The 22,879-nt window shown below is 40.3% G+C and overlaps 1 protein-coding gene across 2 annotated transcripts in view; it reads left to right on the top strand.

Moving 5' to 3' along the window:
- Positions 1-22,879, top strand: part of MLLT3 (MLLT3 super elongation complex subunit) — a 289,714-nt gene that overhangs the window by 199,997 nt on the left and 66,838 nt on the right. For both annotated transcript variants that reach the window (XM_043566262.1, XM_043566263.1), the window contains exon 5: positions 11,643-12,347. In XM_043566262.1, the coding sequence (XP_043422197.1) occupies positions 11,643-12,347 (705 nt within the window). The remainder of the gene's footprint in view (positions 1-11,642; positions 12,348-22,879) is intronic.

Here is a 22,879-nt window from a genome sequence, read left to right as displayed (position 1 = left end):
AGCATTGTGCTCTATACAAGCAGACTTTTCTTTTTCTTTCTCATGTTTAGATAAATATTTGATGTGCTTTTTATGTATAGGCCTTTTAGATTGTTAACAGTTGAAAGACCCCATTGCTTTCTCAAGTGCCATTTCCTTACCATTCGTGTAATGTTCTTTTAGCCCCCTACCCATGACTGATAAATGTTAAATTTCGGGCCTTGTTGCTTCCAGTTTTAGCCTAGGTGTTCAAATCCATTTTTGTTCATTTTTAAAAATTAATTCCACCAACTGTTGCTGAAATGTCTTCTGCACAGTCTTGTCTTAATATTTTTTCATAAAACATTTCTAAAGTCAAACGGTGCTAAAAAGCCCGTAAAAGTCATCATCAGTCCACTTTGCTCCTCTGGAACCTACCCACCCTCCCTACCTCTCCCTCCCTTCCCCCTACCAAACTGTGTGGCTGTTTCTTTTGGTATTTACCTACCTGTTTTGAAATATTTGTAAATTACTATCCTCCCAATTACATTTCTTTTATAGTAGGTTATGATTTTAAAATCAAGAAACTTCACCTTTTTTATTGATTTCAAACATTTTTTTAAATGTTTGTTTATTTTTGAGGGGAGGGGAGGGTCAGAGAAGGAGAGAGACACAGAATCTGAAGCAAGCTCCAAGCTCTGAGCTGTCAGCCCCGAGCCCAACGCGGGGCTCAAACTCACAGACCCCAAGATCATGACCCGAGCCAAAGTCAGACCCATAACCAACTGAGCCACCCAGGCACCCCTTTTTACTTGATTTTAAAAAGGTAAGTTATCGATCTCCTTTAAGTCAGAATTAATTTGGTAAATCTCTCCTTAGAATTTGAACCTTAAATTTACATTTAAGGCCATTATTTTACTTTATTTTTTATTAACAATTTTTAATGTTTATTTTTGACAGAGAGAGAGCACGCGCAAGTAGGGGAGGGGCAGAGAGAGCAGGAGACACAGAATCCAAAGCAGGCTCTGAGCTGTCAGCACAGAGCCAGATGTAGGGCTCAAACTCATGGATGGTGAGATCATGACCGGAGCTAAAGTTGGAGGCTTAACTGACTGAGCCACCCAGGCGCCCAAGGCCATTATTTTGAAAGTATAAATGTTGGTGAAATTTGTTTCTTTTACTTTCTTAATTATATTTGGTATTATAATGTTTGGGTATTTGTGAATCTTTTCATAGTTTTCTCAGAGTGAGTACTAACTGTATTTTTATGCTTGGTTCCCCCACCCCTTCTTTTCCTTTTTTTTTTTAATCTTTTTTTTTTTTAACATTTATCCATTTTTGAGAGGCAGAGAGAGACAGAGCACTAGTGGGGGAGGGGCAGAGAGAGGGAGACACAGAATATGAAGCAGGTTCCAGGCTCTGGACTGTCAGCACAGAGCCCAATGTGGGGCTTGAACTCGTGAACTGTGAAATCATGACCTGACCTGAAGTCAGACACTTAACCCACTGAGCCACCCAGGGGCCCCCTTCTTTTCTTTTTTAAAATAATAAATACAATAAAGGCTCTATACATTTCCTTTGTCTGTCTGTCTTTTTCTTTCTTTCTTTCTTTCTTTCTTTCTTTCTTTCTTTCTTTCTTTTGTTCTTTCTTTTGTTCTTTCTTTCTTTCTCCCTTTGATTTCTTTCTTTCTTTCTTTCTTTCTTTCTTTCTTTCTTTCTTTCTTTCTTTCTTTCTCTCTCCCTCCCTTTCTTGATTTCTTTCTTTCTTTCTTTCTTTCTTTCTTTCTTTCTTTCTTTCTTTCTTTCTTTCTTTCTTTCTTTCTTTCTTTTCAAGTTTATTTATTTTAAGAGACAGAGAATCCCAATGCAGGGCTCCATCTCACAAACCATGACATCATGGCCTGAGCGAGGATCAAGAAGCAGTCACTTAACTGAGTGAGCCACCCAGGTGCCCCAAGGCTATACATTTTCCTTTTAGCATATGTTTTGTGATGCCTCTAGCTGTTTTTTAACTGTTTGTTTATTTTTGAGAGAGAGAAAGAGAGAGAGAGAGAGAGAGAGAACAAGTGGAAGAGAGAGGGGGAGTCCGAGAATCCCAAGCAGGCTCCGTGCTGTCAGCACAGAACCAGATGTGGGGCTTGAATTCACAAACTGTGAGGTCGTGACCTGAACCAAAATCAAGAGGCAGTCACTTAACTGACTGAGCCACCCAGGCATCCCACCCCTAGATTTTTTTAATATGAAATGGCCTTTTCATTATTTTCTCCTGACTTATTTCTTTTAACCTTTATTTTCTAATTTTATTAGAACTTTATTCAGTATAATCTATTCAGGCATTTTATTTTTTAATTTTTTTTTAAGTTTATTTATTCTGAAAGAGGGGGAGAGAGAGGGGAGGGACTTGTACTCCTGAACTGTGAGATCATGACCTGAGTCACAACCAAGAGTCAGAAGCTTAACTGACTGAGCCACCCAGGTGCCCCTATTTAAGCATTAAGAAAAAAAAATTTTTTTAGTGTTGTTATTTATTTATTTATTTATTTATTTATTTTTATTAAATTTTTTTTTCAACATTTATTTATTTTTGGGACAGAGAGAGACAGAGCATGAATGGGGGAGGGGCAGAGAGAGAGGGAGACACAGAATCGGAAACAGGCTCCAGGCTCCGAGCCATCAGCCCAGAGCCTGACGCGGGGCTCGAACTCACGGACCGCGAGATCGTGACCTGGCTGAAGTCGGTTGCTTAACCGACTGCGCCACCCAGGCGCCCCTGTTTTTATTTATTTTTGAGACAGAGACAGAGCATGAGCAGAGGAGGGGCAGAGAGAGGGGGAGACACAGAATCAGAAGCAGGCTCCAGGCTCTGAGCTGTCAGCACAGAGCCCGACGCGGGGCTCGAACTCACAGACCATGAGATCATGACCTGAGCTGAAGTCGGACGCTTAACCGACTGAGCCACCCGGGCACCCAAGCATTTTAAAAAGATTATTTTAAAGTCCATTTTATGATACCTTTATGATTGATTTTTTCATTGTTTCATGGGCTCATTTAAAACTGTAGGGGGCGCCTGCGTGGCTCAGTCGGTCCAGCGTCCAACTTTGGCTCAAGCCATGATCTCATGGTTCGTGGTTTTGAGCCCCATGTCAGGCTCGGTGCTGACAGCTCAGAGCCTGGAGCCTGCTTCAGACTCTGTGTCTCCCTCTCTCCCTCTTCCCCTCTCCCCACTCTGCTCTGTCTCTCTCTGCCTCTCAAAAATAAACAAACATTAAAAAAATTAAAAAAAAAACTATAAACTTTATGCATGAGATAAAAAGTTTTATATGTAATTATTAAATTTATGGGTTGTTTTAGCCAACTTTGCTGTTTATTCTCATTTCATTAAATCTGCCCGTTTCTGACAAAGATGTATGGATTTCTCATTTCAATGAAATGTTTTTCAAGTTTCTCTTTTTTTTAATATGTATTTTTTAATGTTAATTTTATTATTTTTTTTTTTTTCTGAGAGAGAGTGCAAACAGGGGAGGGACAGATTGGGGGGGGGCACAGAATCTGAAGCAGTCTTCTAGCCCTGAGCTGTCAGCACAGAGCCCTATGCGGGGCCTGAACCCATGAGCTGTGAGATCATGACCTGAGCTGAAGTTGAACTCTCGACTGACTTAGCCACCCAGGCACCCCTTCAAGTTTCTCTTAGATATTCAATACTTTTTGCTATATGTCACCTCGCTTTCATTTTTTATTTTATTTATTTATTTTTTTAAGTAGGCTCCACACCCAGTGTGGAGCCCAACGTGAGACTTTAACTCATGAGCCTGAGATCAAGACCTGAACTGAGATCAAGAGTTGGATGCTTAACCAAGTGATCCATCCAGGCGCCCCTGACAAAACTTAGCTTTTAAATTAATGTTTATGCTGTCTCGTCTTCTTAACCTTGAGGTCTGCACTGTGTAATATGAATGTGGCGCTCATGCTTTCTTTTCGGGTCAGTTAGCGGATAGTTCTTGGCCCGTCCCTTTTCATCTTAAGCTTTTCTCCGTTGCTAGATGTTGTGTTTCTTGTGACCAGTCTGTGTATGCCCACTTTTTGCCCAGTCTGTCTTTTAGTGAGAGAATTCAGCTTCCTTTTTTTATTCCGTGAGCAATAGTGGATTTTATTACTTTTCGCCTTGTTCATTATTTGTATTTGGGACTTTTTCCATTTTTCTGAATTTTGCTTTCATTTTCAAGTTGATACTCATTTCCCAGTTTCCCCCTGTTTATGTGGCAGTCCTGTACTTTTCCGTTTCATTATTGGCCACCTTCCCTTTCAAAGGTTTGTAATCCAATTTTTTTCCTGCTTTCCCATGTAAAAAATGATACCAACATTTTCCCTCACCTCGACACTCCATCCTTCTCTAACTTCCCTACGTTTCTACAGAGAGAATTTAATTTTTCAGATCCAGAGTTTTGTTAGCCTTTTTGTGTGTGTGTTTCCGGAATTCACATGGAGCACTTCACTTCTATTACATATTCCAGATAGTTGATTATCCATTTAGATTTAATTCTGCGTAGAAGGCAAAGTACATTACACTTCTGTCTCCTCTCCACCTTCCCACACATAACAGGTCTCGTTTCTAATTTAGTTACTGTTTGGTTAAAGTCCCTTCTCAAGTCCTTTCCTTAGATGGGGCAGTGGGTGATGTGCTCTTTGAGTCCTTAAATTTCGGCAAACACTTCTTTCACACCGACCGTGTGTGTAGGATGTTTGGGTTGTGCTGCTTTTTCCCTCAGCAGTCTTGATTTTACTGTTTGTTCTTCCCAGTTCTACTGTCAGAAATGAAAAGTGCCATGTAATTTCATTCCTTTTTAGTTTTAAGTAATTATTCTTTCTGGCAACTTGTAAAGTTTTCTTTCTATTCTTAAAGTTGAGGAATTTTAGTGTGATATTCTTGAGTGAGTCTTTTTTCTCTTACTAGTCCTGCCGGGATCTTGAAGAGCACTTTGAGGTCACAATTCAGTCTTTCCTTTTCTTCCATATTCCTTCAGCTATTGCCTCTCTCCCATCTCTTCCTTTTCCTCCTTCCAGAGACTCTTCCGGAACGTTGGTACGTCACTTAGGGCTCCTCAATCTGTTCTTCAGGTTTCTTCTCTTTTCCATTAATGACTTACATCTCCTTGTATCCTTATGCTTTGAGATTTCTTCCAGTTGATCGTTCACGCCACCATTGAAGAGTCTGTCTTCTCCTTTATCTACTGAATTATTCAACTTGGAGGGTTTTGTTTTTAAAGTTTAGTTTAGATAATATTTTAAACCCATAGAAATTATTGTCCGTTCTCGGTATGCCTCTTCTGAAGTAATCGTACCATTTTTGACCTCAGTGTTTCATCTTTGTCCTTCAGAAGATCTGCTAGGTCTGTTCTCTAGGTCTGTTCTCTAGATCTGCTGGGTCCTATTCTCGCCTACTGTAGATATGTTATTTATGTGTGCGTTGGGGTTCAGGTTGTTATTAAGAGACCTTATGTTTTTATAATCCTATAACTGATGAGAGGTAGGCATGTTGTGCATTTCATGTGTATGCACCTGGACGACCCTGTGCCTGCCTTCTGGCCTCTTTGCATCTCCAGCCTCAGGAGTAGAGGGGACTCTCCCTCCTGTTGAGTGTCTCCTGAACACCTTTGGGGCGGAGCGGGGGGCTGGCAGTCCTTGTGCAGTTTTGTGTGGGAACTCCTCTGTGTCTTGCTTAGAGCCCAGAGCAGAGCAAGCCCCATATCAGTCCTCTTTCGAGATGCCCATAATCCCATGGCCACATTCTTCAGGCCCCATTCACTGCCAGCTGGTTCCCAGAGCTGACTGGTTCAAGAAGGCAAATGGGTTGCATTTGAGATGAAAGTTGGGGGAGGTGAGTCAAATTTAAGGTCCCCTCTTTCCCCACAATCCTGGATTTTTATACTTGATTCATAGTTTCAGATGGTATTTCACTCCTGTGCCATTTGTTGTGGGTTTTTTAAAAAAATTTTTCTTAAGTTACTTATTTTGAGAGAGACAGAGATAGCACGAGTGGGGGGAGGGGCAGAAAGAGAGAGAGGGAGGGAGGGAGGGAGGGAGGGAGGGGGAGAGAGAGAATCCCAAGCAGGTTCTGTACTGTCAGGTTTGACATGAGGCTTGACCTCAGGAAACCCTGAGATCGTGACCTGAGCCGAAACTGAGAGTCAGATGCTGAACTGACTGAGCCACCCAGGTGCCCCCCATTTGTCATGCTTTAGTGGCATTACGGAGAGATTTTTAGTTTGAAACCTACCTTTGAGTGTTTTACCTAGCTTTTCATATGCATAAACTCTTGGACTCTATTATAATTTCCAGGGAGTATCCTTTTCAGATGCACTGTGGACAAATCAACTTTTAAAGGAGAAATTTTTGCGTTGGGATAAATAAAACTCTTCTGAGGGAGTTTATTTGTCTGTATGCAAATTTCACCGAACAAAGATATGAATCTAAACATCTTGTGCAACGCGGAAGCCAGTCGAATTGGGACAGAGACCAAAAATAGGAGCATAGGTAAAAAGGAGAGACAGGAGCTGGAGAAAGAATCAGCTTTGCATTATCAGTGGTACTAGGAAGAAGACGTGGTGATGATAACACAGCAATTGAAAGCCACATATAATCAGAAAACCTTATTTTGTCCAGTAGCTAATACCTTTTCTTAAGCTATCTACTAGAGTTGCTGACAAGTGTATTAGAAGAGATTATGTATTAAAAGGACCGATCCTGTTCCAGAAAATTAAAACAAGGAAGCATTCAGTAGAATCTGAGAGGCTGAAAAACAATATTGTACCCTATATTCATAGGTAGTAAAGTTAGTGCAAATATGCACATGTTTGTTTAGATAGTCATTTGCCTTAAATATTTGATATCTGAATTATGCACACTTATTCTCCCTAATATTGATATTCATTTTGTCCTAATGAGCTTCAGGCAAAGAAAATTTGAATTATACGACATGTGTAAACCTCCCATTGAATGGTAATTAGTCTGTTCTGCTTAGCGGCACTTAAGGTTAATAGTTGAGTAAAAATTTTTAAAAAACAGTGACTTGATCTCCGATATGTGTGGGATAGATAGGCTGAGAATCAGTTCAAGCTTTTATTCTGTGTCAGTAACAATTCCTCACTTTGTATCTAAGCCTCGGTTTTACATTTATTGCATGTGTGACTAGAGAGTCAGGTGACAATACATCTGAACTTTGCCGTTTATCACAGACCCAGGACAGAGAAAATGTAGTCTATATAATAGGAACCATTCTTTCACCTTTTTTTATATTTTCTAAATTTTTATTTATCTGGGGTGTTGTTATGGGCTGTTTTTCTTTTTACCTCTCAGTTGTCATAATTTAAAGGAAGCTTTTTGTAAAGGGGCAGGAGCGAGAGTAGCTTGCTTCTATGAAGATTTGTTGGGTTGGTGAAAAGCTGGGCATTAAATACCTAGGCCAGTGTGGGAGCAAAAAGTTATAAAATTTCTGGAGTTTTATACTTAAAATCATATGTATGTGATTAAGAAAGGAGTCTAAACTTTCTGTGACACAAGAGTCTGTGTTCTATACCACTGTGTACTTTGCATTAAGAATTCTAGTTTGTCCCTCAAAAGGGTTTTAGAAATAAATCATGGAAGGAGCCCCGTAGAAGTTTTGTTTTTTTTTTTTAATACTGAAATTTACTATTTTTTAATGCTTAATATTAGAAAGTATGTTGGTAGGTAGGGGCATCTGGGTGGCTCAGTCTGTTAAATGTCTGGCTTTGGCTTAAGTCATAATCTCATGGTTCATGAGTTCGAGCCCTGCATCGGGCCTTTGTGCTGACAGCTCAGAGCCTGGAGCCTGCTTTGGATTCTGTGTCTCCCTCTCTCTCTGCCCCTCTCCTGCTTCTGCTCTCTCTCTCTCTTTCAGAAATAAACAAACATTAAAAAAAAAAAAAAGTATGTTGGTAGGTAAAAATCTGTGTGTTTTAAAAAGTCACATTTAGGGGTGCCTGGGTGGCGCAGTCGGTTAAGCGTCCGACTTCAGCCAGGTCACGATCTCGCGGTCCGTGGGTTCGAGCCCCGCGTCAGGCTCTGGGCTGATGGCTCGGAAACTGGAGCCTGTTTCCGATTCTGTGTCTCCCTCTCTCTCTGCCCCTCCCCCGTTCATGCTCTGTCTCTCTCTGTCCCCAAAATAAATAAAAACGTTGGAAAAAAAATTAAAAAAAAAAAGTCACATTTATAAACCTATGTATAATACTCCATGAAGGTTAAATATTGAGCAACGACGCTTGGGTGTTCTAGAGCCATAATTAGAATACTGGTTGCAAATTGCCAAAATTCAGTGAGTCAACAAACCAATTAAAAAAATAACTGAAGGATATTAGATTTCAAATGTTCTTCCTTAATTTAGTTTTCCCATTATACTTTATTTTAATTATTCATAGTGTTGCTTAACATGCCAGGAAATGTCTTGTAATAGAATTTATAAAATAATGTAGTTTCAGTAATATGAATACTATCTTTAGCATTCTGCTTGTAAATCTCAGATAGAGATGTTTTGTAAGGAATCATCTAGTTTGATGCATAAAAGCACGTCTTTGCATAGTAACTTTATCCATTTTAGAACTTTGAGACCAAATGCTCACTTGAGAAAAATAAATGGAAATGATTGGTATATGTCATTTTGTTGTTGTTATTGTCGACAAATAAGGAAAAAATTGTAAGAAAAAAAATATATAGTCCACTAACATAGAACAGTAATTTTTCATTTTAAGTATTTTTCCTCAAGTTTTTATTTAAATTACAGTTCGTTAACATGCAGTGTAATATTAGTTTCAGGTGTAGAATTTAGTGATTCATCGCTTCCATACAACACCTGGTGCTCCTCACAACAGGTGCCCTCCTTTTTTAAAAAAAAATTTTTTTTAAATCTTTTATTTATTTTTGAGAGACAGAGACAGAGCATGAGTGGGGGAGGGGCAGAGAGAGAGGGAGACACAGAATCCAAAGCAGGCTCCAGGCTGTGAGCTGTCAGCACAGAGCCCGATGTGGGGCTCAAACTCACGAAACATGAGATTATGACCTAAGCCAAAGTCGAACGTTTAACCGACTGAGCCACCCAGACTCCCCCGGGTGCCCTCCTTAATACCCCCCATCTACCTCCCTTCTGGTAACCATCAGTTTGTTCTTTATAGTTAAGGGTCTGTTTCTTGGTTTGTCTCTCTCCCCGCCCACCCTTATATTCATTTGTTTTGTTTCTTAAATTCCACGTGTGAGTGAAATCATACGATATTTGTCTTTCTCTGACTGACTTATTTTGTTTAGCGCTATACTCTCTAGCTCCGTCCTCATTGTCGCAAATGACAAGATTTCATTCTTTTTTTTATGGCTGAGTAATATTCAATTGTGTGTGTATATATACACAGCACATCTTCTTTATCCATTCGTCAGCTGGTGAACATTGGGGCTCTTTCCATCATTTGGCTGTTGTTGATAATGCTGCTGTAAACATCGGAGTGCATGAGTCCCTTCGAATCTGTATTTTTATATCCTTTGGGCAAATACCTAGTAGTGCAATTGCTGGATCATAGGGTAGTTCTATTTTTACTTTTTTGAGGAACCTCCATACTGTTTCCCACTGTGGCTGCACCAGTTTGCATTCCCACCAACAGTGCACGAGGGTTCTCCTTTCTCGACATCCTTGCCAACTTGTTGTTTCCTGTGCTATTAGTTTTAGCCATTCTGACAGGTGTGAGGTGATAGATACCTCGTTGTAGTTTTGATTTGCATTTCCCTGAAGATGAGTGGTGTTGACCATCTTTTCATGTGTCTACTGGCCATTTGTATGTCTATTCATGTCTTCTACCTATTTTTTAACTGAATTATTATTTTTTGGGGGGGTGTTGAGTTTTATAAGTTCTTCATAGATTTTGGATACTAACCCTTAATCACATATGTCATTTGCAAATATCTTCTCCCATTTCACAGGTTGCCTTTTAGTTTTATTGATCATTTCCTTTATAGTGACTATTACTTTCTTTTTTTTATATTTTTATTAATGTTTATTTATTTATTTTTGAGAGACAGAGAGAGAGAGACAGTGAACAGGGGCGGGGGAGAGGGGGAGTCAGGGAGAGAGAATCCCCAGCAGGCTCCATGCTGTCAGCACAGAGCCTGATGTGAGGCTCAAACCCCTAAACCATGAGATTGTGACCTGAGCCGAAATCAAGAGTCAGAGGCTTAACCAACTCAGCCATCCAAGCGCCCCGAGTATTACTTTATGATATTCATATACATGCTTTTCTCTTTTCTTCTTACGTAGACCCTATAGGTAGATTGACTGTTTTAGTGAAAAGCGTAGCCCCTGCCCAACTGTCTTTTCAATTCCGCTAGATATTTAAGGGACACAGGATTGATGTACAGATCATTGACTTTGAGTGAGTTAGAGGTATAGCAGAACAAGCAAGCCTTGAGATGTAAATTCCGGTTGAAAATTTGGACATGTATTTGCCATTAGTTCCATTAGAAGGTGGAAGTAAGCAAGAAAGAGCTTTTCTTTTATCGTATGGGTGTAGATTTTTACAAGTCCGGGATCTACTTCTGTGTCCTAGTCTTACTATTAATGGCAGCGGGTCACAAATGTGTTAAGTATGAATTTAAATTTTGTTCCTAAATAGAAAGGTTCTGTGTAGGCCATATATACTGAGGTACTTATATCAGTGAAAAGATAAGCAGCACATTTAAAATGGAACAGGCAGTCGTGAACTCTTTCCTCGTGATTGCACGATAGTAATTGGCTAAAGACTTTTCAGTCCATTTGATGGCTATTTGGTGACATGTTTGTTCTGTTGGATTTCTCTTTTCTTTGCTAGTGGATGGGAGACACTTCCTAATGAAATGACACTCCCGTGAAATTTGGGCAGCAAAAAAAAAAAAAAATTGCTTTTTATCTCAAATTGAGAATTCTTTTCTTTCTTGTTTGGGTCTTGTGATTCTTGATATTAAAAAGCCATTTAAGATTTAATATTATCTGGCCTCACCATGCGACACTGGGCTATTTTTCTGCCTTGTCCTCGATCTTTGCCGTAGCTGGATGCTGTTCCCCAAATACAATTTCATCCCTCCTTGTCGTGCTTCACTCTAGTCGCTGGTCTCCCAAGTCCTTTCTCATTCTTCCCTTCCTAGTAATGCCCTGCTTATCCTTGAGGATCTAATTCAGGCGTTTCTTCTCTATAGATTTCTGAACGATTCTTCTCCCACACCCCCAACAGAACCAATGGCCGCCTTCCTTTTGTGGTCATCGCACATCGTTGGTGGCTCTTGGAACAACCATGACTCCTAGATACGTCGCAGTTCCTAAGAGTCGGGGCCACGTGCCAGCCATCCTTCCTTGTGTCTCCTAGAACAGGCGTTCCGCGAACATTTGTCCAACCGAAATGTTTAGAACGCCATGCTTCTCGTGATTAGGAGAGCAGCTGGCCTCGTTAAACCCCTTGATCACAGTGGCCCTCGTTCCCTGTGTTCCTCACACACCCTGTCCCCACCTGTTGCACTGAGCTGATTGGTGTCTAAGAAAATGCATTCGAGAGCGATCAAAGAAGGATCCTTGTATGTGGATGCAACGTGCGGGGCAGCCGGCTGGTGACTCCGCGTTGCTCCGGAGCTCTGAGTTGCGTTCTCTTCTCCCCTTTCTGCAGGACCCGAACAGGAGCATTCATACCAGCAGCAGCAGCAGCAGCAGCTGTAGCAGCAGCAGCAGCAGCAGCAGTAGCAGCAGCAGCAGCAGCTGTAGCAGCAGCAGCAGCAGCAGCAGCAGCAGCAGTAGCAGCAGCAGCAGCAGCAGCACCAGTTTTTCAAAGCCTCACAAGTTAATGAAGGAGCACAAGGAAAAACCTTCTAAAGACTCCAGAGAACATAAAAGTGCCTTCAAAGAACCTTCCAGGGATCACAACAAATCTTCCAAAGAATCCTCTAAGAAACCCAAAGAAAATAAACCACTGAAAGAAGAAAAAATAGTTCCTAAGATGGCCTTCAAGGAACCGAAACCCATGTCAAAAGAGCCAAAACCAGACAGTAACTTACTCACGATCACCAGTGGGCAGCAAGACAAGAAGGCTCCTAGTAAAAGGCCCCCCATTGCAGATTCCGAAGAACTCTCAGCCAAAAAAAGGAAAAAGAGTAGCTCAGAGGCTTTATTTAAAAGTTTTTCTAGCGCGCCACCGCTGATACTCACTTGTTCTGCTGACAAAAAACAGATAAAAGATAAATCTCATGTCAAGATGGGAAAGGTCAAAATCGAAAGTGAGACATCAGAGAAGAAGAAATCGACTCTGCCACCATTTGATGATATCGTGGATCCCAACGATTCCGACGTGGAGGAGAACATGTCCTCCAAATCTGACGTGAGTAGTCTTGTTGGTTTCCCTCCTTTCCCATGTTAGCCTTCAGATCTTATTTCAGATGGCTGTAGGATAAAGGATGAGGGAAGAAACTGACAGCCGAACCGTGAAATGGTAGCATGGATGGGCCTAGAGATGAATTTCCTTAACTAATGGAAAGAAGGAAATGAAATCATTAAAGAATCGGCAGACATTTGGACTGTGATGGAAATTGTTAAAGGAAAGATACATTCCGTAGTGTAATAATGGGCTGTGTTGAATAGCAGCAGGAAAATTGAGATGCTCCTTGGCACTTAGTTACTGTGCTTTTCCATGATTGCTGATTTAGGAAAGTGAGAAGCATGCGATAAAACTTGAATATATGAGAAAATAAATTTAAAAGACAAATTTAGAAAATATTGGGGTGCAGCTATAACGTTGATCTTTTTGATCGATGCTGTGAAGTAATTTGTTTACAGAGATGAGAAGCTGGTATAGTATTTTTAAGAAGTTCTCTGGAGGCAAAATCGATATAACGACCTACCGTATAGATTTAAAATGTATAATTTGGTAAAATTTGACACATATTTGTGCTTGTGAAAGCCGGTGGTGGTATTTTGAAAAAGAACCACTTAATTTTTTTTTTTTTTCTTCCTTTGGGGCCATGGTCGGGGTATGTGATCTTTGTTTTTGCTGATGGGTGGGATTAACTTTTGTGGATGCCTAAAAGACCATCTGACCATTTCACGCCCCTCCAAAATGTTACCTGATGTTGAGATTTAAACTTACAATTGCAGATTTCTCAGAGTTGGAAGGGGGTTTCACGCTATCTATTCTAACTTCTCGCCAGTATAAGAAATCTTATGCTTCCAGTGACAGAACTATTAGTATTTGAAATAGTATTCCATTCCAGTTCTAGAGAATGAACGTTATTTACTTTGAAGTCAAATTCCCCTTTTTTTTTTTTTAAAACAATCTTTAGCCCTTTTTTAAGTTACTTATTAGTCCTGACCAGTCCACATAATCTCCTTACTTTGGCTTGTCAGTATTTCTAGACAATGGTCAAGGAAGATGTCTGGCTAAAAATTGCTGGCAATTTGAGACTATTTCTCTTTCTGTCCCGCGGGTTCGCCATACACATGTTCCTAATTCGAGTGCTGGCAGAGGTGGAGGGACTTCGTAGCAGCTTCTGTCTTCTGCATTTGCGCTGGGTAGAAGGGCAGCCGGGGTGGCAACGTGGGGTCACAACCGATCTCCTGTTGTCCGGAGACTACTTCCTTCCCCACTACCCTCCATAGCTAATCTTGAAATTGTAATAGAAGATCAAATTAGGAGCACAGTAGCATATAAAATACAAGAGATTAGGGTAATTTGTTCCAGTGTCTGGTAAATGTTTTAGAGCAATAGTTTATTGAACCAATGAGAACTAATGGGTTTGTGCCAACACGTCAAGCATTTATTTTTCCTCTTGTGCTTTTTACTTAGGGTCCTCTTTTTTTTTTTTTTTTTTTTTTAAGTTTATTCATTTATTTTGAAAGAGAGACAGCACAAGCAGGGGAGGGGCAGAAAGAGAGGGAGAGTGAGAGAATCCCAAGCAGGCTCCGAGCTGCCAGTGCAGAGCCTAGACGCAGGGCTTGAACCCATGAAACTGTGAGATCGTGACCTGAGCCAAAACCAGAAGTCCAGCACTCAACCGACTGAGCCACCCAGGCGGACTTAGGCTCCTCTTAATACAATTAGGTGTTACTTGGAAAGTTTTTTTGTATGTTTGACTTTTATTTCAAATCACCCTAAGATGTCCATTGATCCTCTTGGGGTGTGATTAGTCTATCAAGATTGTCAGGGTTAGCCACTTAGTCTTTCCGTATTCTGACGTGTTGTGACTCTTCTCGAACGGAGGTTTTCCAGTTGTGGCTTAGGATTCAGTGGTGAGCCACGAAACCATTTTAGCATGTCGTCACCAGTGTTTACAAAAAATCAGAATACATTGTAATTAGCATGGGTGAGTAATGGTTTGTAAAAATTCTATTTCATAGGCTGTGTGTGTTTCTTATAGTAGGTTATGGTCAGAAAGGCATCTTTCTTGAATGTTAGCTGATTAAACGACATTCCTAAAGCAAACCTCTTTCTACATGAAATTGTCCCAGATGATCATCGTCCTTAGATAACTCTGTGCATTTTTGTTTTTATTTGTCTCTTGCTCCCTCCCTTTTCTATATGATTTATAAGATATGACTTTTCTTTTCATAAACTTCATGTTCAACTTGGTATATTAATCCTAAGCCATAATTTGAAAAATCTTTTGGAGTAAAGAGTTAGAATCTTAATTCCTTACAGTAGGGAGCAAATTTTCACAACAATTCATGACATAGGAGAATCACATATCCAGTAACTGTTATAGGAGTTTTTGTAACGGGTTCTGCACATCATTATAGAGAAAGTCTCTAAAGGCTTTTGGATATTATTTGGGTATAAAACCCAACAGATACCCTTTCTTTATCAGTTTTCTGGTAGTAGTGCTTTTATTGTTGCTGTTGTTGGTTTGATTCTCTAAATGCAGGTGGTGGAGCCGAATAAAATTGATGAAAGTCGTTCCAAATAAGCCATGACTCAAAAGACCTTTCTGTGAACAAAGAAGATAAGGGGAGGGTGGTGGAGGGAGGGAGGGGAAGGGAGGTGCTAAAGTTCCCTGTATGCAATAGTAGAGATCACCTTTGTCTGGCCTTCTTCCTACCTGGTGTTCCCACTGTGGGCAAGACAGAAGGAATGGGAGACCATTGTAATGGAGAGCAGTGAGGAGCCCAGATTTTCCCTTGGCCAGTAACAGATTTGATAGCTTGGGACAGGCCCGACTTCAGTGGGCATACTGTAATATCCTGGTGGTGAGTATGTCTGTATCTGAGTAAGTGTGGTAAGATGAGCTGATCTCTCTAACATCCTTTCCAGCTTTATTATTTGAATATGAACCAGATTTGTGTTCATTTATGGCAGATAGGGTCGTGGGTAATTTTAGGCACAATGGGCAGAGATCATGGTCTTTGAAACAGAAGAAAGAGACAAAAAGAAATTGGAAGAGTATGAAGAATTAGGAAGGGCTGGGAAGAAAAGATTATTTACCTGGTAAGCTTGTAAACATCTTACCTGGGTGCAGGTTAGTTACAGTAAAAGGAAGAACTTAAAAAAGATTTTTTTTAAATATTTTATTTATTTTTGAGAAAGAGGGAAACAGAGTGTGAGCAGGGGAACGACAGGGAGAGAAGAGACACAGAATCTGAAGCAGGCTCCAGGCTCTGAGCTGTCAGCACAGAGCCCGATGTAGGGCTCAAACCCATGAACTATGAGATCATGACCTGGGCCAAAGTCACATGCTTAACTGACTGAGCCACCAAGGCGCCCCTAAAAGGAAGAACTTTTTAAAGAGGCTTTTCCATAAAAATAAAATCAGTGCTATTACTGATTACTGGAAGCTTACTTAGATTGTTGATTCATATGGTTCCTCTTGGTTAAGATTTTTATATACTTCGCATAGAAAAGTAGAAGTACATCCATGCTTTGTATTCCCACGTGTCGTTTTTGAAGGATCACTTATTTGTTAATAAGTGGTTAGGCAGGCCAGGTAGGTAGGTAGTCAAGTAAGCAAATAATTAGGAGTTTGTAGTGTGGTGACAGACAGGCTGTGGTTTGAAGCCCAGCTCCTCCCGTGATCTTAAGCAAATGTTTTAACCTTCTGTATTTTAGTTAATTCTCTTGTAAGGTGGAGATCGTGATAGTATTTACTATGTAGGATTATTGTGAAAATGGTAAAGCACCTATGAGCACATTAACCAAAAAATACTAGTTAACTATGATATGTGTGATGTAGCTTCTGGCAACCTTTATAACATACAGCTTTGAAAGAGATTTTTTGATATTCAGAAATACTGTAGAACTCTAGTGTCCTTGTTCAAGAGTTGGGTTATATGTTTTAAAGGGGCAAAAATACTAGGTCATGTTGCTCTGAAATTTGTTTTGAGAAGGTATATGTCCTTGATATTGGTATGCATTTGTTACACGGTGACTGGAAAATTAGAGGGCTTTAAATCAAAGCTTTAAATCAAAAGTTAAGCCAGAAAGTGTCCCAGGATCTTCCAGCTTTTTACTTCAAATAGGTAAAGGACAAGGACATACCTAGCACTGTATTAGGTAGGCTCTTGCTTGTTTGTTTTATTGCTGCTACTATTAAAGGAAGACGTCCTAAGAAATGACTTCTCTGTGGATTGTTATTAATGTTACACAGAGTCGTTTTTAAATACATTTTGCAATTCCCGAAATGTTTGTTCTTTTCTAAAGAAATTTAATATGGTCACGTGAAAATCCATTGGTGATTTTTCCCGACAGAATTAAAGAGTTGCAGGGAGACAGAGGGAGTGGTTTATAGCGGGTGAGCATTTAGCAAATACAGGAAACATGGTAAGAGCATGTTTTTGCTATATACATAAATGTTAGCATTAAGAATATTGTACCTTCAAGGACCTTCGTATTTCCCGTTAGAGTAAGGCTATTCTTGGTTTAGGAAATTATCACCTTGTGGTCATGATGGTCATTTATGGAAAGTAACCTTACTAGTGATTGACATGTGCTAGCGGCTAGAAGGGTGAAGGTCTGTATCCTTGTCAACTTAAAGTTTATAATTGTGGTTTACATGAACTTGTTTACACTTTAATTGACAATTAAAAAGAGCCCAACGATCTATCACGCCTCCTGTATTTCCCTAGGTTTTGTGTTTCATTTAATTCAGCTTCCGGAGAGAAATCTATTGGGTTGATCATGTTTTGTGATATGGGGGAGTTGGGTATTCATAGCAGAGAAGAAGGGGGACAGAGTAAAATAAAACTGAAATAAGTATTTATAATCAGATGTGGTTTTGGTAGTAATTTCCTTATCATTGCCGTTGCTTTTGCCTTGTTCTGTAGAGATTTAATTGTGATTTAAAAGTGCAGACGTGAAGATGGGCAGGGTGCATTTGGGTAAAATGTTACACACTTCAACCTGCCATGTGAGGAATGAGATTATAATCCTGTCCTTTGATACTTTGGTTTTACCAACATTGTTTTCTTGGTTAAAATCTTCTTGAGGGAAAGAGATGAAATCTCTTCTAATAGTAGCATTTTACCAGTGGTGGTTCAGATACAGGATAAAGAATTCAAACCACCTTAGCAGAAATTTCTTTTGAAAAGAAAAAAAGGAAGAAGGAAAAAGAAACTTCCCCTCTTTTGTTGTGCCTCATTTCCTCCCACCCCACCCTGTTCCTTGCCCTGCTTAAACTGTCTGGAGCTGGCAGTAAACGTCCTGTTGTTGAAGCATTGGCCTTAGGTTTTTATGTGATGGAAGGTTGTGGCAGTCAGAGAAGAAGGTCTTTATTGTGTTTTCAAAGTGGCTTTTTAATGACTTGTAATTCCAGCACATGCAAGAGCTGTAAAGTCTGTAAGCATAGTGAGTGAGCAGCTGGAGAGGCCATTCATTAAAGGGCAGCCCTGCCTCGGGGGGGGGGGGGGGGGGGGGGGGGGGGGGGGGGGGGGGGGGGGGGGGGGGGGGGGGGGGGGGGGGGGGGGGCTCTTGTTCTGGACTCCTGTTCTCTGCATCTTATAACTGGAGGTAAACATACCTGAAGGGTTGCAATCCTTCCTCTGATAGATTCAGCTCAGTGTGGAACTTTGATTAAAACAATAGGAAGAAAGTTAACTTCGTTGAGTGCATGGAGATATTTCACCTGCCCTTGTTTTCAGCTGCTTTTTTGCTTATTTTCTATATCATATGTGAACGGGTAGAGGGGTGGGTATGGTCCAGCGAATCAGCGATTTCATTTACTCAGCCACATTCCTGACTTGGTCCAAAAAAGGATTTGGAGTAGTCAAAAGGGAGATTTTTACCTTAAAACAGAGTTAGGGGCTTCTTCCTTGTTTGGGTATCATACTAAGCCTAAATTGTTCCACAATTTTTAAATAATTTGTTAGAAGCCCTTAGGTAGCCGAGGGCCTTGAGCAGACAGGGGATTCTATCATTGCAGAGTTGTTGTTACCCATGACTGCCAAAACTCAGCATTTTTACTTGTATTGAATTGTATGTCTCAAAAATTCCATGAGCCTCCTTCAAGAGAGCTGCATTGCCTCTTCAGTGCACTATTGTTTCTTACTCTGGGGCCCATGATCTTTACCTAATTGTCTCATCTGTCATCTTTAGACACAAAATCAAAGATGTGATCCAACATGGTCTTTGCATGGCCAGCTTTACCATACCATTGGGATGCCTATAGTTGAACATTCCTTGAGTGCTTTCTATGTGCTCATCCCCCGTCTAAGCACTTGACTTGTTTTAACTCATTTAATCCTGAAAACAACTTTAGGAAGTAGGTAGTATAATTATCCCCATTTTATAGATGGGGAAACTGAGGCTGAAAGAGCTTTGACCACAGTTGCCATGTGGTGGAGCCAGGATTTGATCCCACTTGGTAGGAGCTCCCTCGAGGGGTTTCGGAGCGAAGCAGATCTTTTTTTCCCATGGATTCATATTACATACGCAGAGATGTGCTTCATGACATTGGCGTCAGTGCTGTGAAAGCCTTTGGTATAATGTTCTTGTTCCATTTATGAATCATGTTTCTTTGACCTACCTATTGATTTGGACTTTTACCAACAGTCTTCAGGAAGTGATAGGTTGTCCTTAGCGCTGGATTTGGCATACACAGGGAGGGAAGAGCTGTAAACCGTCCAGGGATCTCTGACTTCTTATACACGCTTGCTTCAAGTACAACAGACTCCCGTGGTTCTGGGTTTCACATTATTGTATGATCACTATTTCCCTGCCCCCAGAATTTTCCCACTTGTTTTTGCGAGGGATTTATGTTTAACAGAGCTGAGCTGCAATATCAAGCTTTCCCAGAAGGTGCCACCAAATAACAAATGGTGTCCTACAGTTCGAAGATCACTTCCCTTTGAATCTTGTAGCTGTGTTCGGTAATTTCATTTTCTAGTGTCTCTAAATCCTTCAAAATGTAGGTTGCGCTTTCTTTGAATTAGGAGACAAGATAACACAACAGCATAGGTAGAGGATGGTTTTCTTTTGGAGTCTATGTAATTATTTAGAAAAGTCTGAGAAATTGTTCTCAGTGGGTAACGATTTATGACTGGAAACTTTCAAGGCAGTCTCAAGGTCCTCAAAGAAAAATCACCCGTAGGAGGCTACTTTAGGTCACTAAAGGTGACGGCACAGTGAGATGTTCCCAGATAAAGTCAAAGATCCTTCTATTAGGAGAAAATGGAACAGCATTACTAAAGTGTTTGGAGACAACAAACTGCCTTTGAATTCTGAGGATACAGAGGATAAGGATGTGGGGGCGCTGGAATAGGGAGAAATATTCAGAATTGTTGACACAGAGAAAAGGAATTTCCTTGCTTTTCTTGGTCATGGGAGAAAATGTACGTATGGGGTCCTCAGATGTAATGTGATACTATTTAACCATTTTTAAAAATGTTTTACTTATTTTTGAGAGAGTGCGAGTGGGGCAGGGGCAGAGTGAGAGGGAGACAGAGGATCCGAAGCAGGCTCCACGCTGACAGCAGCAAGCCCGTCATGGGGCTTGAACCCACAAACCGTGAAATCATGACCCCAGCCGATGTCAAGAGTCCAATGCTCAACTGACTGAGCATTGGCACCCCTGTATAACCATTTTTTTAATTCAAGTGTAATTAACATACCATGTTATATTACTTTCAAGTGTACAAAAGAGGGCTTCAACAATTCTGTACATCAGTCCTTATTGTGGTAAATTTACTCTTAATCCTCCTTGCGAATTTCATCCCATGCCCGCCCCCCCCCCCCCCCCCCCGCCGCCTCCCCTCCGGCAACCACCAGTTTGTTCTCTGTATTTAAGAGCCCGCTTTTTTTGTTTCTCTTTTTTTCCTTTGTTCATTTGTTTCCTAAATTCCACATATGGGTGAAATCATATGGTATTTGTCTTTCTCTGACAGATTTATTTCACTTAGCATAATACCCTCTAGAGCCATCCATGTTGTTGCAAATGACAAGGTTTCGTTCTTTTTTATGACTGATTAATATTCCACTCTGTACACACACCACATCTTCTTTAACCCTTTGTTGATGGAGCCCGGGCTGCTTCCATATCGTGGCTATTTTAAATAATGCTGCAGTAAACAGAGGGGTGCAGATAGCTTTTTTAGATTAGTGTTTTCATTTTCTTTGGGTAAATGTCCAGTAGCAGAGTTATTGGGTCATAGGGTAGTTCTGCTTTTAACTTTTTGAGGCACCTCCATACTGTTTTCCACAGTGGCTGCACCAGTTTGCATTTGACCAACAGTGCACAAGCGTTCCTTTTTCTCCACATCCTTGTTAACACTTGTTTCTTACGTTTTTGATATTAGCCATTCTTGCAGGAGTGGGGTGATATTGCATTGCGGTTGTGATTTGCATTGTTTGGATGGTTAGTGATGTTGAGCATCTTTTCATGTGTCTGTTGGTGATCTGGATGTCGTCTTTGGAGAAATGACTATTCAGGTCCTCTGCCCATTTTTTAATTGGACTATTTGGGGTCTTTTGGTGTTGGGTTGTGTAAGTTCTTTACATGTTTTAGATATTAAGTCCTTATTGGATATATCATTTACAAATATCTTCTGTCATTCGGTAGGTTGCCTTTTTGTTTTGTTGATGTTTTTTTTCCCTGTGTAGAAGCTTTTTATTTTGCTGTAGCCTCAATAGTTTAATATTGCTTTTGTTTCTCTTGCCAGAGGAAACGTATCTAGAAAAATGTTTCTGCGGCTGATGTCAAAGAAACTACTTCCCATGTTTCCTTCTAGAAATTTTATGGTTTTAGGTCTCACATTTAGATCCTTAATCCATGTTGAGTTTATTTTTGTGTATGGTATAAGAAAAGGGCCCAGTTTTATTCTTCTGCATTTAGCTATTCAGTTTTCCCAACACCATTTCCCATTGCATATTCTTGCCTCCTTTGTCATAGATTAATTGACCATAGAAGTGTGGGTTTATTTCTGGGTTTTCTGTTCTGTTCCATTGATCTATGTATCTATTTTTGTGCTGGTACCATACTGTTTTGATTACTTCAGCTTGGTAGTATATCTTGAAAGGTAGGATTGTGGTACCTCCAGTTTTTTGTTTGTTTGTTTGTTTGTTTTCAAGATTGTTTTGGCTATTTTGTCTTTTGTAGTTCTATACAAATTTTAGTGGTATTTGTTCTAGTTCTGTGAAAAATGCTCTTGTTATTTTGATACAGATTGCATTGACCCTGTAGACTGTGTTGGGTAGTATGGACACTTTAACAACATCAGTTCTTCCAGTCAGTGAGCATGGAAGATGTTATTTTAAATAAATAGGTAAAAAAATTACTAGAGTACCCTGGCTTAGGACTTCAGTGTTTATAATTACTATACTGTTTTTTTTTAATTTAATTCTTGAACCTTGCTTTATTTTGTGGCTCCTTTATTTTTTTAAATATAAACCACCATGTCACTTTGAATAACTACAAGCATTTCCTTCTAAACAAGTTTGTTTGTAATTATTCTTTGATTACTTGAGTGATGTTCAATAACGTTCAAAAATATTTATGTGGTAGATACTTGTGTATATAAACACTGTACCTGATGGTACAGATGGTACAAAATTAGAACTGAGGCTGAGCTTGGAAGAACAAAAGGCATGAGGAAGAGGAGATGAGGAGTGGAGGAAACAACTTGATTAAAAAAAAAAAAAAAAAAAAGTTGGGGCGCCTGGGTGGCGCAGTTGGTTAAGCGTCCGACTTCAGCCAGGTCACGATCTCGCGGTCCGTGAGTTCGAGCCCCGCTTCGGGCTCTGGGCTGATGGCTCAGAGCCTGGAGCCTGTTTCCGATTCTGTGTCTCCCTCTCTCTCTCTGCCCCTCCCCCGTTCATGCTCTGTCTCTCTCTGTCCCAAAAATAAATAAACGTTGAAAAAAAAAAATTAAAAAAAAAAAAAAAGCTAATGGCAACTGTAGATCGTTCTGTGTTATCCTCACTGAAAGTGAAGAGAGATCCTACAAGCTAGTCTTGCCATTAATTTATCGCACTGGTTTGTCAGGAATGAAGGAAGCCTTATCGAACCCTACTGCTGCTAGGGGTGTCCCGAGCAGTTGCACTTGATGGCCTCTTTTTTCATCCATGTAATGTGTGTGATAGCTTTCATTCTCATCTCACGGATACGGAAGTGGAAGAGCTAGAACTCAAGTCCAGTTCTCACTACTGCCAAAGCCCATGCTTTTTTGGTGCCGTATCACCAATTACACCTTGTTGAGAGGAAAATCACATCAAGTGAAAACCACTGTGGTACTGATGAACCCTTTTCGAGAAAAAAAATCTAATTGGCACGATTAACTTTCCCACCATCTGGCTTCCTCCCTGACTCACTAATAGTGCCACAGTTCAGTGAAGGGGGGAGAATAAGAAATAAGATGTAGCCATAATACTGGAATACTTGGCCATGAATGATGGCAGACAAGAAGACCTGGCTGTGATTTCCAAAACGATGATCAGCT

The sequence above is a fragment of the Prionailurus bengalensis genome, chromosome D4 (assembly GCF_016509475.1).
Source record: "Prionailurus bengalensis isolate Pbe53 chromosome D4, Fcat_Pben_1.1_paternal_pri, whole genome shotgun sequence".
NCBI classification, from domain to species: domain Eukaryota; kingdom Metazoa; phylum Chordata; class Mammalia; order Carnivora; family Felidae; genus Prionailurus; species Prionailurus bengalensis.
Note: the sequence above shows the minus strand (reverse complement) of the source record. Positions and strands in the feature narration are given on the sequence as shown.